General features: G+C 60.5%; 1 protein-coding gene across 5 annotated transcripts in view; it reads left to right on the plus strand.

The window, feature by feature from the left end:
• Window positions 1-13,046, plus strand: part of LOC133083659 (serine/threonine-protein phosphatase 2A regulatory subunit B'' subunit beta) — a 67,147-nt gene that overhangs the window by 5,543 nt on the left and 48,558 nt on the right. Inside the window, exon 1 of one of the 5 annotated variants that reach the window (XM_061179763.1) lies at window positions 11,050-11,292. The exons of the other annotated variants lie outside the window; for them this stretch is intronic. Within the exon in view, the coding sequence (XP_061035746.1) occupies window positions 11,050-11,292 (243 nt within the window). Of the gene's footprint in view, window positions 1-11,049; window positions 11,293-13,046 lie in introns of those variants that run through there. 5 annotated transcript variants of the gene reach the window in all.

The following is a 13,046-nucleotide window of genomic DNA, read 5'->3' on the forward strand; positions in this document are numbered from 1 at the left end:
GCTGGTCAAGAGTTTGCCACATTGAAGTGGCACGAACCTAGACGCTCTCCATTCTCTTCCTGACGAGTGGAACCAGGAGGTTTCTCGGGATCACGTGGTGGGGGGTGTGTGAGTGCTCTTTTCCTGTCCTCCCGGGCCTCCCACACAGGGCCCTGCACCTGCAGCCTGCATGTGCCCGCCAAGGGCACCTCACTCTGGTACCCAGCGTCCACCTGGGTGCTGCCTGGGCCGCCACTCCTGTTCCCGACTGGCCACAGAGCGGGCTGCGTGAGGAGCCTGAGGGGCCTGAGATGCAGATTGGCCACAGCCCACTCCCCAGCGATGGTGGGTATCGCCTCGCCCCCAAGTCCTCAGCTCCCCCAAAGCTGCCTGTGGGCGGGCCCCCTGTGGACCAGCTTCCCCCGGCCTTGTCCAGGCTGCTGGGCCGAAAGGGGCCGACTTGAGGCTCGGCCACTGGATGGCCACTGAGGCCCGGGGGGGGGGACACTACATGGCAGAACCCAGTCCAGGGGAGCCCTGGATCAGAGGTGTGCTTCTGGAGCCCTGGTTCAGTCCTGGCAATTCCGTCCTGGTTCAGGGCCCTGGTTCAGTCCTGGCAATTCAGTCCTGGTTCAGGGCCCTGTTCAGTCCTGGCTTAGTCCTGGTTCAGGGCCCTGGTTCAGTCCTGGTTCAGTCCTGGTTCAGGGCCCTGGTTCAGTACTATTCAAGTCCTGGTTGCAGGGCCTTAGTTCAGTCCTGGTTCAATCCTGTTTCAGTCCTGGTTCAGAGGCTCTGGTTTAGTTCTGGTTCAGGAGCCCTGGTTCGGTCCTGGTTCAGGGCCCTGATCCAGTCCTGGTTCAGACCTGGTTCAGGAGTCCTGGATCAGTCTTGTTTTAGGAGCCCTGGTTCAAGTCCTGGTTCAGGAGACCTGGTTCAGTCCTGGTTCAGAGGCTCTGGTTTAGTTCTGGTTCAGGGACCCTGGTTCAGTCATGGTTCAGGAGTCCTGGTTCAGACCTGGTTCAGTCCTGGTTCAGGGCCCTGGTTCAGTCCTGGTTCAGTCCTGGTTCAGAGGCTCTGGTTTAGTTCTGGTTCAGGAGCCCTGGTTCAGTCATAGTTGAGGAGTCCTGGTTCAGGGCTCTGGTTCAGTCCTGGTTCAGGGCCCTGCTTCAGTGGTCCTGGCTCAGTCCTGGTTCAGTCCTGGTTCAGGGCTCTGGTTCAGTCCTGGTTCAGGGCCCTGCTTCAGTGGTCCTGGCTCAGTCCTGGTTCAGTCCTGGTTCAGGGCTCTGGTTCAGTCCTGGTTCAGGGCCCTGCTTCAGTGGTCCTGGCTCAGTCCTGGTTCAGTCCTGGTTCAGGGCTCTGGTTGAGTCCTGGTTCAGGCCCTGCTTCAGTGGTCCTGGCTCAGTCCTGGTTCAGTCCTGGTTCAGGGCTCTGGTTCAGTCCTGGTTCAGGGCCCTGCTTCAGTGGTCCTGGTTCAGTCCTGGTTCAGGGCCCTGGTTCAGTCCTGGTTCAGGGCCCTGGTTCAGTCCTGGTTCAGGGCTCTGGTTCAGTCCTGGTTCAGGGCCCTGCTTCAGTGGTCCTGGTGGCTCAGTCCTGGTTCAGTCCTGGTTCAGGAGGGTGCTAGAGCTAAAGCCGGGGAGCGTCTCCATGCGTTCCCCATAGAGCAGGTACCTTCAACCTGGGTCTTTATCCCCAGGGCCCCACAAAGGCAGAACACGGCCATCACGTTGCCCCGTGTTGGATGGGACCTTTGAATGGGGCTTGTAGGGGGGCAGGATCAGGGCCCTCCCCACCCCAGAGGACTCACCTGCGGAGTCGCCGGTGGTGTGTGCCTGCAGGGGGGCCCTCGTGGCGGCGCCTCGGAGCCCAGGGCCTCAGGAGCTGGGTTGGTGACTGTCTAGAGCAGGGCTGTGCACCACCCCTCACCCCTGTTGGTGACGGAATTGCCTAGGATTTACGCTTGTTTCTTTGGAGCATTCATTTTCTCAGCACTAGGCAGTACTGTGCGGGCCGCATCAGGTCAGCGCCAGACTCGGGGGGTCTTTCAGAGCCTTGAAGGGCAGTGTGGGAGCAGGTCCACAGCAGAGAGCGCTGTAGGAGCCTCTGTGAGTGTTGTGACCTGGTGACCTGCTTGGCGGAGCTGATGACATCCTTCAGGAGGGCCCTGGGGACGGATGGATGAAGGGACAGATGAGACGGTCTTCGGGGCAGGTGGGCCGTGGATGGGAGGGTCCTGAGGCTGGATGGACGTGTGGGTGTCCTGGGGACAGGCGGACAGGTGGAAGGGAGGCCCGTGAAAACAGTTGCTGACCCCTTTCCAGAATTCCAGTTTCGGGGGCTGCGGTGGTGGTGGAATTTGCGTGTCTACCCCGTTCCAGGGTCTGCTGCTGGGAACCCCTGGGAGGACCCGTGCTCGGAGCAGTGGAGACAGTCAGTCAGTGCAGGGGACGGGGGGGCTCTGAGGAGGCACTTCGGACCCCGCAGCAGGACCGGGGCCCTGCTGTCTACACAGTCTTCACCTTGGCCCGGAAGCGGCGTCGCCGTGGGAAGCGCGGCTGGAGGGGCCGGCGTGCGTGACTGCGGCGGGAGCTGGGCCCACGTGCGCCCGCGTGCGCCGCCTCCGGTCCGCGCGGTTAGGACGGGATCGGGGGTGCCAGACCGCGTCGCGTCGGCTCCCTGCGGGGAAGCTGCGGAGCAGGGGCTCTGGGGGCTCGGAGCCGCTGTGCTCACACCACGGGCGGGCCTGCTGGGGGGCCACGGCGGAGGCGTCCGTGCTTTCGGAAGTAGGTCCGTGGTGTTCCCATGGGTCGTGGTTGTCCGAGCGACCCGGTGCCGTTTCTGGAGTCTGTGCTTTTCAGGATCAGGTGGAAGTTGAGCTGCCGGTGCCCCGAGACCAGCTCCCAGCACAGAGCCCGGGGGCCAGTGAGTGTGTCGGTCTGGGGCCACAGCACCGCTGCTCACCCGGCGGCCGCGTGCGCCGCGTTTCTGGTTGTTGCAGCTGGGGGAGGGGCCCCGGCCTCTGGGGTGGAGACCAGGGCTGCCCTCCCACCCACCACCCCCCCCACCCACCACCCCCCCCCACCCACCACCCCCCCCACCCACCACCCCCCCCCACCACCCCCCCCCCACCCACCCCGCAGAAGGTCGTCCAGCCCCCACCCCCCCGCCGTGCGCACAGCGCCGAGGCCGAGGTCTGCTCGGGAGGCCCGCTGGCCGGTCCCTTCACGATGTCCCCTCCTTGCCCCGGGCTGCAGTGTCCTGACGAGCACAGAGCCAGCGGACCCTGTGGTGGGTCAGAGGTCAGACCCCGCTGTCCCGGTTCCCTGTTCGCCTGCTCTAAACAGCGTGGTTAGGCTTGGGTGTCCAGGAGGGCGCGGTCCCACAGGAAGCCTGTCCACGCAGACGTGTTCCAAGGGTCCGTTTGTGTGCTGAAGAGCACTTCGTATCCCCACGCGGGCTGTTGGCACGAACGCGTGTGTAATTAGACCGGGATGAAAGGAGGAGATTTCGGGAGCGCCGTGGATCAGAGTCTTCTGGGCAGAGTTTGCGTGTCAGGGGCCGGGTGCGACTGTTCCGGGTCCCCCCAGGGGAAGGCGGCAGGGTCCCCGTGGATGCTCCCCCTGCACCTGCCGGGGCCAGAGTGCTGGTTGTCTCGCATGTGGGGGGTCGGGGGCAGCATTTGGGCCTGGGCTCCCGGGCTGTGCTGCGTGTCCTGCCAGCTTGACCACCCACCGTGCACCTCTTCATCCCCTGGAGCCGCCTGCTTCTCATCTGTCTGCGCTGCAGCCTCGGGGAGGTGAGGCGGGGCCTTCCCTGCGCCTTGCCTCTTGCAGGTGCCCCATCAGTGGTCCTGGAAGAAGGAAGCACCTTTGCAAGGCTGTGCTGGAAGGGAGAGTGAGGACGCGTGGTGCACGGGTCCCTGAGGATCCCCAGGGCCCCAGGAGAAGGGACGCAGGGGCACCCTGGAGGACGCTTGCTGGGGAGGATGGCGGAGCTCTGGGGGTGGCACCAGCACCCAGCTGGGCACCCGGGCAGGGGTCAGAGGCAACGGAACGGGGCTCCTCAGGATACAGAGGACAGGGGCTGAGGGGAGGGTCGGGGGGCTGCACGAGGAGGTGGATGCAGGGTCTTCAGGAGGACGTGGGTGCGGGTGGTCTCCATGAGGAGGTGGGGGGCAGCTGCTGGTCCTTGGACTTGCGGGGCTGCCTGTGGCTGACAGGGGTCCTCTCAGGCCTGCAGCTGCAGGGCTCTGTTGCCGCCCTGGGTGGAGGTCCTGGCTGACTGTGACCCGGGCTTCTCCAACTGCTGTGGAGTGGCTGGGAAGTGCCGTTCCCCGTGTGTCAGCCGCGTCTCCGCTTTGAAGTGGGGTGGCCTGGTGTTGGTAGCGTCGTGTGCTGGAGGGTGCTGCAGGTCACCGGGCTGTGCAGAGGTGCGGCAGACCGTCCAGGGCGGTGCTGTAGTGTCCCTCTGGCTGGCCGAGAGTGGATGGCTTAGTTTTGGAGATGCGGTGCCTTCCCATTTAGGGTTCCAAGGATGTGAAAAGTTGTGCACAAACCCTCTCCCGCCTTAGCCACCCCCTGAGGCAGCCAGGGCTCTCAGCAACGTCCATAGCAGTCCGAGGTCTCCTCTGCAACTGCAGGCGGACTTTTACCAGCTGCGTTCACGTGTCCTTCTTCCCATAAAGGTCACCGAGTTCAAGTGCGTGCTTCTTCGCCTCGTCTCCTTGCTGAGCACTGCTCCCTGAGCGGGGGTGCCTCGTGTGGTGCCTGCTGGACCTTGGGCCTGTCCCGGGCTTTGAGCTCACGGGTACTCGTGTGAGCACATTCGCGTGTGAGTCCTCGTGAGGACCGTGTCTTCACTCACCTTAGGGACGGGCCTAAGGAGGAATCGCTGGGTTTTATGGCACATGTGCCTTTTGCTGTCTAAGAGACTGTCAAATTGCCTTACAAGGGGGCCGCGCGGGGGGTGTTCCTGCCCCATCCTGACCAGCCCTGGGTATCGCCAGGCCTCTGACCTGCCCCGTTCTGGAATGTGGGCCTCTGGGGGCACCTCTGCGGCTTTATCTGCCTTTCCCTGGTGACGGTGATGTTGGGCTTTTTTGCTGAAGTGTCCGTTCAGATCCTCTACCATTTCCCCCACTGGGTCTTTGGTTTTCTCATTCAGTCGGTAAGTCCTGTGTGTTTGCTGGATACAACTCCTTTATCACGTACAGGATTTGCAAATTGGCTTCCTAGTGAATGACTTCTCTTATGTTCCATTTCTTCCACCTCTTTTATGAAGATATAATTGACACTCAGCACTTCATAAGTTTAAGGTGTACAGCATAATGATTAGACTCACGTAATCGTGAAATGCTGATCAGGATAAGTATAGTTCATTATCTCATATAGATACAACATTAAAGATATATAAAAAAAGATACTTTTTCTTTTGTTGTGATGAGAACTCTTAGGATTTACTCTTAACAACGTCCATATGTAGTAGTGTTAATTATCTTTACCATGTTGTACATTACATCCCTAGTACACATGTATCCCTTAACTGGAAGTTTGTATCTTTTGACCTCCTTCATCCAATTCCCTCCTCACACCCGCACTTCCTCTAGTAAGGAATCTGATCTCTTTTTCTATGAGTGTTTGTTTTGAAGTATAATTGACCTATAAAACTATGTTCTTGTTATACAAGATAGTGATTTGGTATTTCTATGTATTTCAATGAATCTAGTAATGATATGTCACCATACAAAGATGTTACATAATTACTGTTTCCCACACTGTACATTTATACCCTTCACTCATTTATTTTGCAACTGGAAGTCTGTATCTGAGTCTCCTTCACCTTCTCTTATATTCTTATTAGTGTTTTCTGAAGCAGAAAAGTTTTTAATTTTGATGAGGTCCAATTTATTACTTATTTGATGTTCCCAAAAGTATAATCCATAATCTAAACAATCTTTGTCAAACCCTAGGGCAGACAGGTTTTTTCCTGTGTCTCCTCTAGAACTTTTCCAAATTTCGCTTTTATGCTTAGACTTATGGTCTCTTTCAAGTTAATTTCTATTTGTGGTCTGAGGTAAGTTTCAAAGTGTGCTGTTTTGTACGTGATTACTCAATTGCTGCAGCGTTGCTTTCTGAAATGATTTCCCATTGAATGGTGCCGGCACCTTTGCCGGAAGTCCCGTGTCCGCAGGTGTCTGGGTTGGTTCCCGGACCCTCTGTCCCGCGCCTGTGGGCACCTGTGTGCGCACTGCAGGTCTCTGTGCAGGTCACCCCGCGTTCTGGTGACCTGAAACCAGCACCCCGCCCCGGTGCACGACTGTTGGGATGGCTTTTCTGGGTGCTTTTTGCTTCCGTGGACTTTTAGAGTCATGGTGCCAAGTTCTACACAAAAGGGCGGCTGAGGTTTGGCTCAAGGCCGCGTGGTCTGCAGACCCTGTGGGGCAGTGGCCGCCCGGCAGTGCGGGTCCCCCGTCATGGAGGCGCCCGTCCTTGTCCGCGGGGTTTCTGGCTGGGTGGGCAGGTCTTACGGTTCCTCCCCTAGACGAGTTCCTGGGGCGTTTGTTCCCTGTGGTGCTACTGTGAGTGGAACTGTCTTCCCGTCACCTCTGCGTGCTCACTCCCGACAGCCGTGCACTTGAGTCCCCACCCTGTGAAGTCGCTGACCCGCTGATGAGTTCTGCGGTCAGTAGATGCTCGAGGACCCTGCACCAGGATCGTGCTGGCGTGAGGGACAGCTGTCCCGCGTCACCCCTTCCGGCCGGCGTGCCTGGGACTTTCCTTCCTGCCCGACACTTCAGCTGGGGTCTCGGGGCCTGGTCAGGGGTCAGCGCTGAGAGCGGAGGTGCTCGATTTGTCCCGGCTCAGCCAGAAAGCATCCCATCTTCCTCAGGATGACATAGATACAGGTGTTTATATAACGCCCTTCGCAGGTTGAGGAAGCTACCCTGTATATTTAGTTGGTTGGGAACTGTTAACATGAATGGGTGTTGAATCTTGTCCAGTTCTTTATGATCACGTGATGTTTTCTCACTTGATCTGTGGGTGTTAACCAACCTTGCTTCCTTGGGTGAATCCACTGATCCCAGCTGATGATCTCACACGTTGCTGGGCTCTGAGGGCTCCCATGTTGTGAGATCAGTGTGTCTGTGGTCGGGGGACACCCGTTTCCTGTCTTCTGTGTGATGTCCTTGGCGGTGGTGTCAGGGCGATGCTGGCCTCCCAAGAGGAGCTAGGAATGGTTACTCCTTGCTCTGTTTTCTGTAAGAGTGTTCAATATCGGTATCATTTCTTCCTTAAAATGCTCTATGGAATCTAGGCAGGGGGTGAATCTGGTCTCCATTCCTCTTTTGTCTGGAAGCAGAAGTTTCACCGTCCCTGTTGAAAGATACCTCTCTGGGTGTTGAGTCCCAGACCACAGAGCCCGTGTGAACAAACGTCACATCCTTCCCGTCCTACAGACCACACGCTGTTGTCACAGAGCAGCGTAGAGATCAGCGTTGTCAGATAAGTCCAGAAACTTAAGAACAGACTTCCAGAAAACTCCTTTGCCAGAGGGGAAGTGCCGTGAGCTTTCTGAGATCGCTCAGACCACACAAGGAGGCTGGCACTTCTTCGTCTCTAGCCGCTTCCATCTGGGGGCCTCGTGCGCACGTGGCCTGGCCGCCTCTGGGCCTTTTAGGAGCCGGGGCAGGAGATGGGCCAGGGCCGAGTTGACTCTGTAGCCGGGTTGCAGAGCTGATCGTCGGGAATCGTTATTTTATCTGAATCGACGCTAAATTGTGGACAGGACATCACGTCTTAGTTTTTCTGGCCAGCATTTGGCTCCGAGCTCAGAGAATCATGGGATGAGCAACGTGGGGAGGGGGTGCTGGTGGCAGGGATCGGCTGTTCTCTGCCGTGCCGGGGACTTTGGGCCTCCACGGAGACCCGGGGCCTCAGGGGTGCCCGTGGCCTGCTGCCAGCCCCAGGGTCTGCACCGCCGGAGTTGGGCGCCGTCCATACCGGGCGTGGCTAAGAGGAGTTTTCACGGGTGTTTTCCCAGTGAGGGGCCGCCCCCTGGCCCCCGTGGCTCTTTCTGTTCCTCGTGACAGTGTCTCCAGCCTGGCTGGGGGCTCAGGTTCCGGAGCACCAGGGCCTGGGCTGAAGGAGGGGAAAGAGAGCCGGTGATGCTGTGTCTGCACGTGCTGAGTGCCCGCGTGGTTCTGGACGCTGCCTCGGTGGGTGTGCTGCTCTCAGAGCAGTGGCCGCGGGGGGCAGATGTCCCCCGCCTGTGGAGCGCCCCGAGCCGTCAGTCCTGCGCAGCGTCAGCTGCCTTCCTGAGCCAGGCCCACTCCACCCCGTGGCCTGCGGCCTGTTTCCTCACCTGCTCCCTCCGTCCGGGGCTGTCCTGCGGGTGAGCCCTTGCTCGGGGGCAGAAACGTTACTGAAGGTTGCTGGGGGCCTCAGTCTCCCTCTCTCCTGAGCTACCTTTGAGCGTTGGAGGAGCCATGGATTTTTCCCCAGTTTACCTAGAAGTGGAGAAATGAGTAAAAGATTCCTTTTTTCTACTTGGATTAAATTTCTGGTTTGTAGCCAAATTGTAACCTACAAGTGAGGGATCTTGGGGACTCTCTCGGTGTCCGTTTCATGCACCCTCAGCACTGCAGTTGACGCACGCATACCAGCATTGCTACAGAAACTTAAACAGAAAAGTCGAGAGCTGACTCGGAAAGGCAGAGTCTGTATGGCTGGGAGGCCCTGCGGGCAGGTGTGTAGTTCCTGTGCGGCCCCCACCTGCCCCTGTGCTCAGCTCTCACGCTCACTGCAGCAGCGCCGGGCTTTGCTGTGAAAACTCAGCCCTGGGCTTAGCAGCCCCTGTGTTCTCGGCAGGACCTTCCCCAGTCTGTGCCGGCACGGGACCGGCGGCCACCCCGTGGGCTGGTTGGCCAGGGCCAGGCACAGGGACAAGCCCAGGTCTGGGGCAGCGCACGTGCTCTGCCTTCCCCTGGAGGAGCTGCATGGCAGGGGCCAGCAGTGGAGGGCCTGGACAGTTCTTCAAGCTGCAGGAGGAGCTCCTCTTCCCTGGGGTTTGCAGGGGGAGGGGGAACGAGAGGGAACCTGCAGGTGTGGCCGTTCGTGGCAGAGGCGTAGCGCAGAGTGACAGGGCTGCGCCTGGGTCCGGAGGTCTCCCTGAGCCACTGATGACCCGCTGCTGACACCCTGAAGTCAGAAGTTCATCCTGAACCTGGTCCCTGCCTGGGGCGTGGTATTGGGGGCCTTCCTGCATGCTGTGTCCGGGTCTGGACAGGGCAGGACTTAGGCCCTGTAGCCTCACACCGCCCGGGGCGGGTCTGTGGCCACGTTGGGGTGCCTACACTGCCCCTGTCTGTGTGTCTGGAGAACCAGAGGGGTCGCCAGCCAACCTCTGAATCTTTGAGGGTGTTCCAGGAATGGGGAGAAGGACGGGACAGGGTAAAGAGATGGGAAAGAGGCAGAGGAGAAGGACAGGAGAGAGGGCACTCCCCCGAAACAGGAGTTTGAAGAGGAATTTGGGGCGGGGTGATGGTGCAGATGAAAGAGGAAGCGGGTCTGAGAGGCTGCAGCCCTGTGATCCCAGCTAGGGGACACGCCGGGAAGGGCAGACCCCTGCGGTCCCGGCTAGGGGACACGCCGGGAAGGGCAGACCCCTGCGGTCCCGGCTAGGGGACACGCCGGGAAGGGCAGACCCCTGCGGTCCCGGCTAGGGGACAGGCCGGGAAGGGCAGACCCCTGTGATCCCAGCTAGGCTTAGGACAGAATACGGACACAGTAAGAGGTCAGTGTTGGGGAGCGACATGAACATGCCCGGGCCCAGGGGACTCCAGGGCAGCGACCCTGCGCTGTGTGATGCAGTAATGGTGGACACACGTCACTGTGCGTTTGTCCAGACCCACAGAATGTGCACCACCGCGATGCGCCCTAGGGGGAACCGTGGACTATCTGTTCATAGCAGCGTATCAGTATGGGCTCATCCTGGGTGCTCATTGCTGTAACAGATGCAGCACCCAGTGCGGGGTGTTTGTGACGGGGAACCTGGTTTCCTTCCGCAGGGGCAGCACACGGGAGCTCTGTACTTTCTGCCCAGCGTCTCTGTAAAACAAAAACTACCCTCCCCCCCAAAAAAAGTCCATTAGAGAGACAAGGAGGAGGGTGGATGGGTGAAGTGCCTTTCGACCCCTGAGGTCATTTCCCCAACGTCTTTGTCTGGGGGCAGAGGGAAGGGGGCAGGGAAGGTCAGCTTTGGCCGGAGCAGGCGTTCCTGGGATCCTAGGATTTCAGAGGTGGGACATGCAGGCCCGATCTAGACGGTATGTGGGGGGAAAGCCCCGCCCAGAAGGGGGGCCTGGCTCTGCTCCTGGTTCCTCCTCGTGTCCGGGGCTCAGTCGCGTGCTCTCATCGCTCACGTGACACGACAGTATGCGTCATCTGTGTCGTATTCCACACCATGCACACCATCTGTGTCATCTGCGTTCCACTACACTCTACACAGCCGTGTACGACAGGGCGAAAGCTGTAAGACCCCGAATTCCACCCCCACCCCGAGTTTTAAACAAAGGCCGTCAGAGCGTCCTCTGCCGTTTAAGTGTATGTTCTCAACTCCTGGAGGGCTGGAGGGTGCCCCCTTCGTTTGGGGCCGTTTCCCCGACGTACCAGCTCTTGGGCTGCACGTGGGCTGTCGGGCGGGCGCGGCCGGGGCGCCAGCCGCGGGCTCTGTAACAGGTTCCGCTTAGTCCTGGATGGGCTGCCCTTGTCCGGAGAGAAGGCCCACCCTCCCGGGAGCCGGCAGGCGGCGTTTCCAGGTCCGCTGCTCTGGCCGGCCTGCCTACAGGCTGAGCCGAGGGAGGCTCTCGGCGGGAGAGCCGCCTCCGCGCGCAACAGGCCAGCTCGGGGCGGGCGTCCGGCGCTCCGTCCTGCACCGCGGAGCACAGCCCGGGCCGCGGGAGGGGCTGCGCGTCCGCCACGCCTCCCCTGCCCCGCCGCCGCGTGCGCCCGCCCGGCCCTGCCTGAGGAATGCGCGCGCCCGAGGCCCGGCCCCCAGAGCGCCGGCCGGCGACGCATGGAGCGCGCTGAGCCCGGCCGCCCGGACCGCCCCGACCCCGCCGGCCCCGGCCAGCCGCAGATCCAGCCCCGCGAGCGCGCCCGGCCCGGGCCCCGGCGGCCCATGCGAGCCGACATGCGGCTCCGGGACCTGTCCCTGCGCCAGGACCCCGACCTGCGGCAGGAGCTGGCCTCGCTGGCCCGCGGCTGCGACTTCGTGCTGCCCTCCCGCTTCAAGAAGAGGCTCAAGGCCTTCCAGCAGGTGCGGCGGGCTGGCGGGCGGGCGGGTCCGCTGCGTCCGCGGGCCCCTCGCCGCTCTGGCGAGGTCGGGGTGGGGGGCTGCCTGGGCTCGGGGGACTCCACCTGCGCCCGTGCGCGGCTCCCCTGGAACAGCGCCCGTGCGCGCAGAGAGCAGGTGTGCCCGTGCAGTTTGTCAGGGAAAGCGCTGTGAAGGGAAGCGCGGGCATCTCCTTTCCTGGAGTCCTAGCAGCGGATACCCCGGGCGCTGGGCAACGTCGTGGTGTGTCTTGCGCGAGGCGGGGAGGTGTCGACCTCGGGCAGTAGGAGCTTTCGGAACTTGACCCTCCGCAGGTGCGCAGCGAGCCTCCCCGTGTCGTTGGAGCGTGTGGCGCCCTGGGTCATAACAGCGCAGCGCTGCTGGAAAAGGAGAGCGTGGTTTGCCGCCAGCGCCTGTGTTGCTTTAAGGGCTTTATCGCAGGCACGTACCAGCCGGAGCGCCTTTCTCCGCGGCTTCAGTGACGACTGGGCTTGTAAACATCACGGCGCTTCACAGAAGCAAACCCCGTGTCTGTGCCTCGTGTGTGCTTTGTAAATTCGTGTAAGGGGACCATGGAATTTAAAAGTCATGGCCACCTGGGATCTTTTGGCAACTGGAGGTTCTGCTGCCTTACGGGTATTTGGCACGTTAATCACTTGTATTTTCGCCCGTTAAAGGTCATCTCGTGGCCTAAAAAAAGTCACATCGAATCAAACCAGGCTGTTTGGGGTGGGAAAAAAGACCTGCTTTCTGCTGGTAGTGTAATTGGATTTTTTTCCTGGGATCATGTCTCAACTTTTACAGGGCTTCTGGTACTTTTCTGTCTGATCTCTGTCCTTCAACTTGTGAAATTCTGTCTGCAAGTGGCTGATGCTTGTATGTTTGTTGCTTGTGGAGAAGGAAAGTCTATTTAGAATCTGAACGTGGAGACCTTAAAGTGGAATCAGCTAAGGGTGATCTACAGAGAGGAGGTCTGATGTTTGCTGGTTATTGTTTGTGTGCGTGGCGCACACATGGTGCACACAGGCTGCGCCGGGGTGTTCCCTGGATTGGGGAGCCCTCCCCCCTCCCCCCACGGCGGCTGTGACTTGATCTTGGTGGTGGGGGGGGGGGGTCCTGGCTCCACGCAGAACTGTTCATGGAAGCCTGGTTGTTCCAGGACGGCTGTTCGTCTTACAGAATCACTTTTTGGGATACGCGATTCGCGGTTGCCTTTAAGAGGAGGAAGTTTCACGTTACGGCAGATACGTTCCAGTGACGTCTCCCACGAACGTGGGCACGTGCTGCGTGGAGTGAGCGCTTCTCAGGGGCGGGCATCGGGGGAGTGTCGGGGAGGAGAGTGTTCCTGGCTTCCTTCGCCCCTTGGTGTTTGAGTGTGTACTCGGCGCAGAGCTGTGGGTGGTCGGCAGACCTCAGGGCGTGGGGAGGTGGGGGGAGCGTGGGAGGAGATGCTGGGGGGCGTGGGGAGGTGGGGGGAGCGTGGGAGGAGATGCTGGGGGGCGTGGGGAGATGATGGGGGCGCGGAGGGCAGCGGGGGAAGGTGTGGGGAGGAGGGCATGTGGGGATGGGGGCGTGGCCGGAGAGGATGGCCTGAGGGAGGTGGGGTTGGCCTTGTGGGCAGACAGGGACTGTGGAGGGATTGGGGGGGTTCTTCGTACGTGCCGGCCCTGCTGCCAGCTTGGGGCGTCCGCGCTGGACTCGGGGCCAACGGAAGGTGTTGGCCTCCCACAGCGAGGCTG

Source organism: Eubalaena glacialis, unplaced genomic scaffold (assembly GCF_028564815.1).
Source record: "Eubalaena glacialis isolate mEubGla1 unplaced genomic scaffold, mEubGla1.1.hap2.+ XY scaffold_457, whole genome shotgun sequence".
Classification (NCBI taxonomy): Eukaryota; Metazoa; Chordata; class Mammalia; order Artiodactyla; family Balaenidae; genus Eubalaena; species Eubalaena glacialis.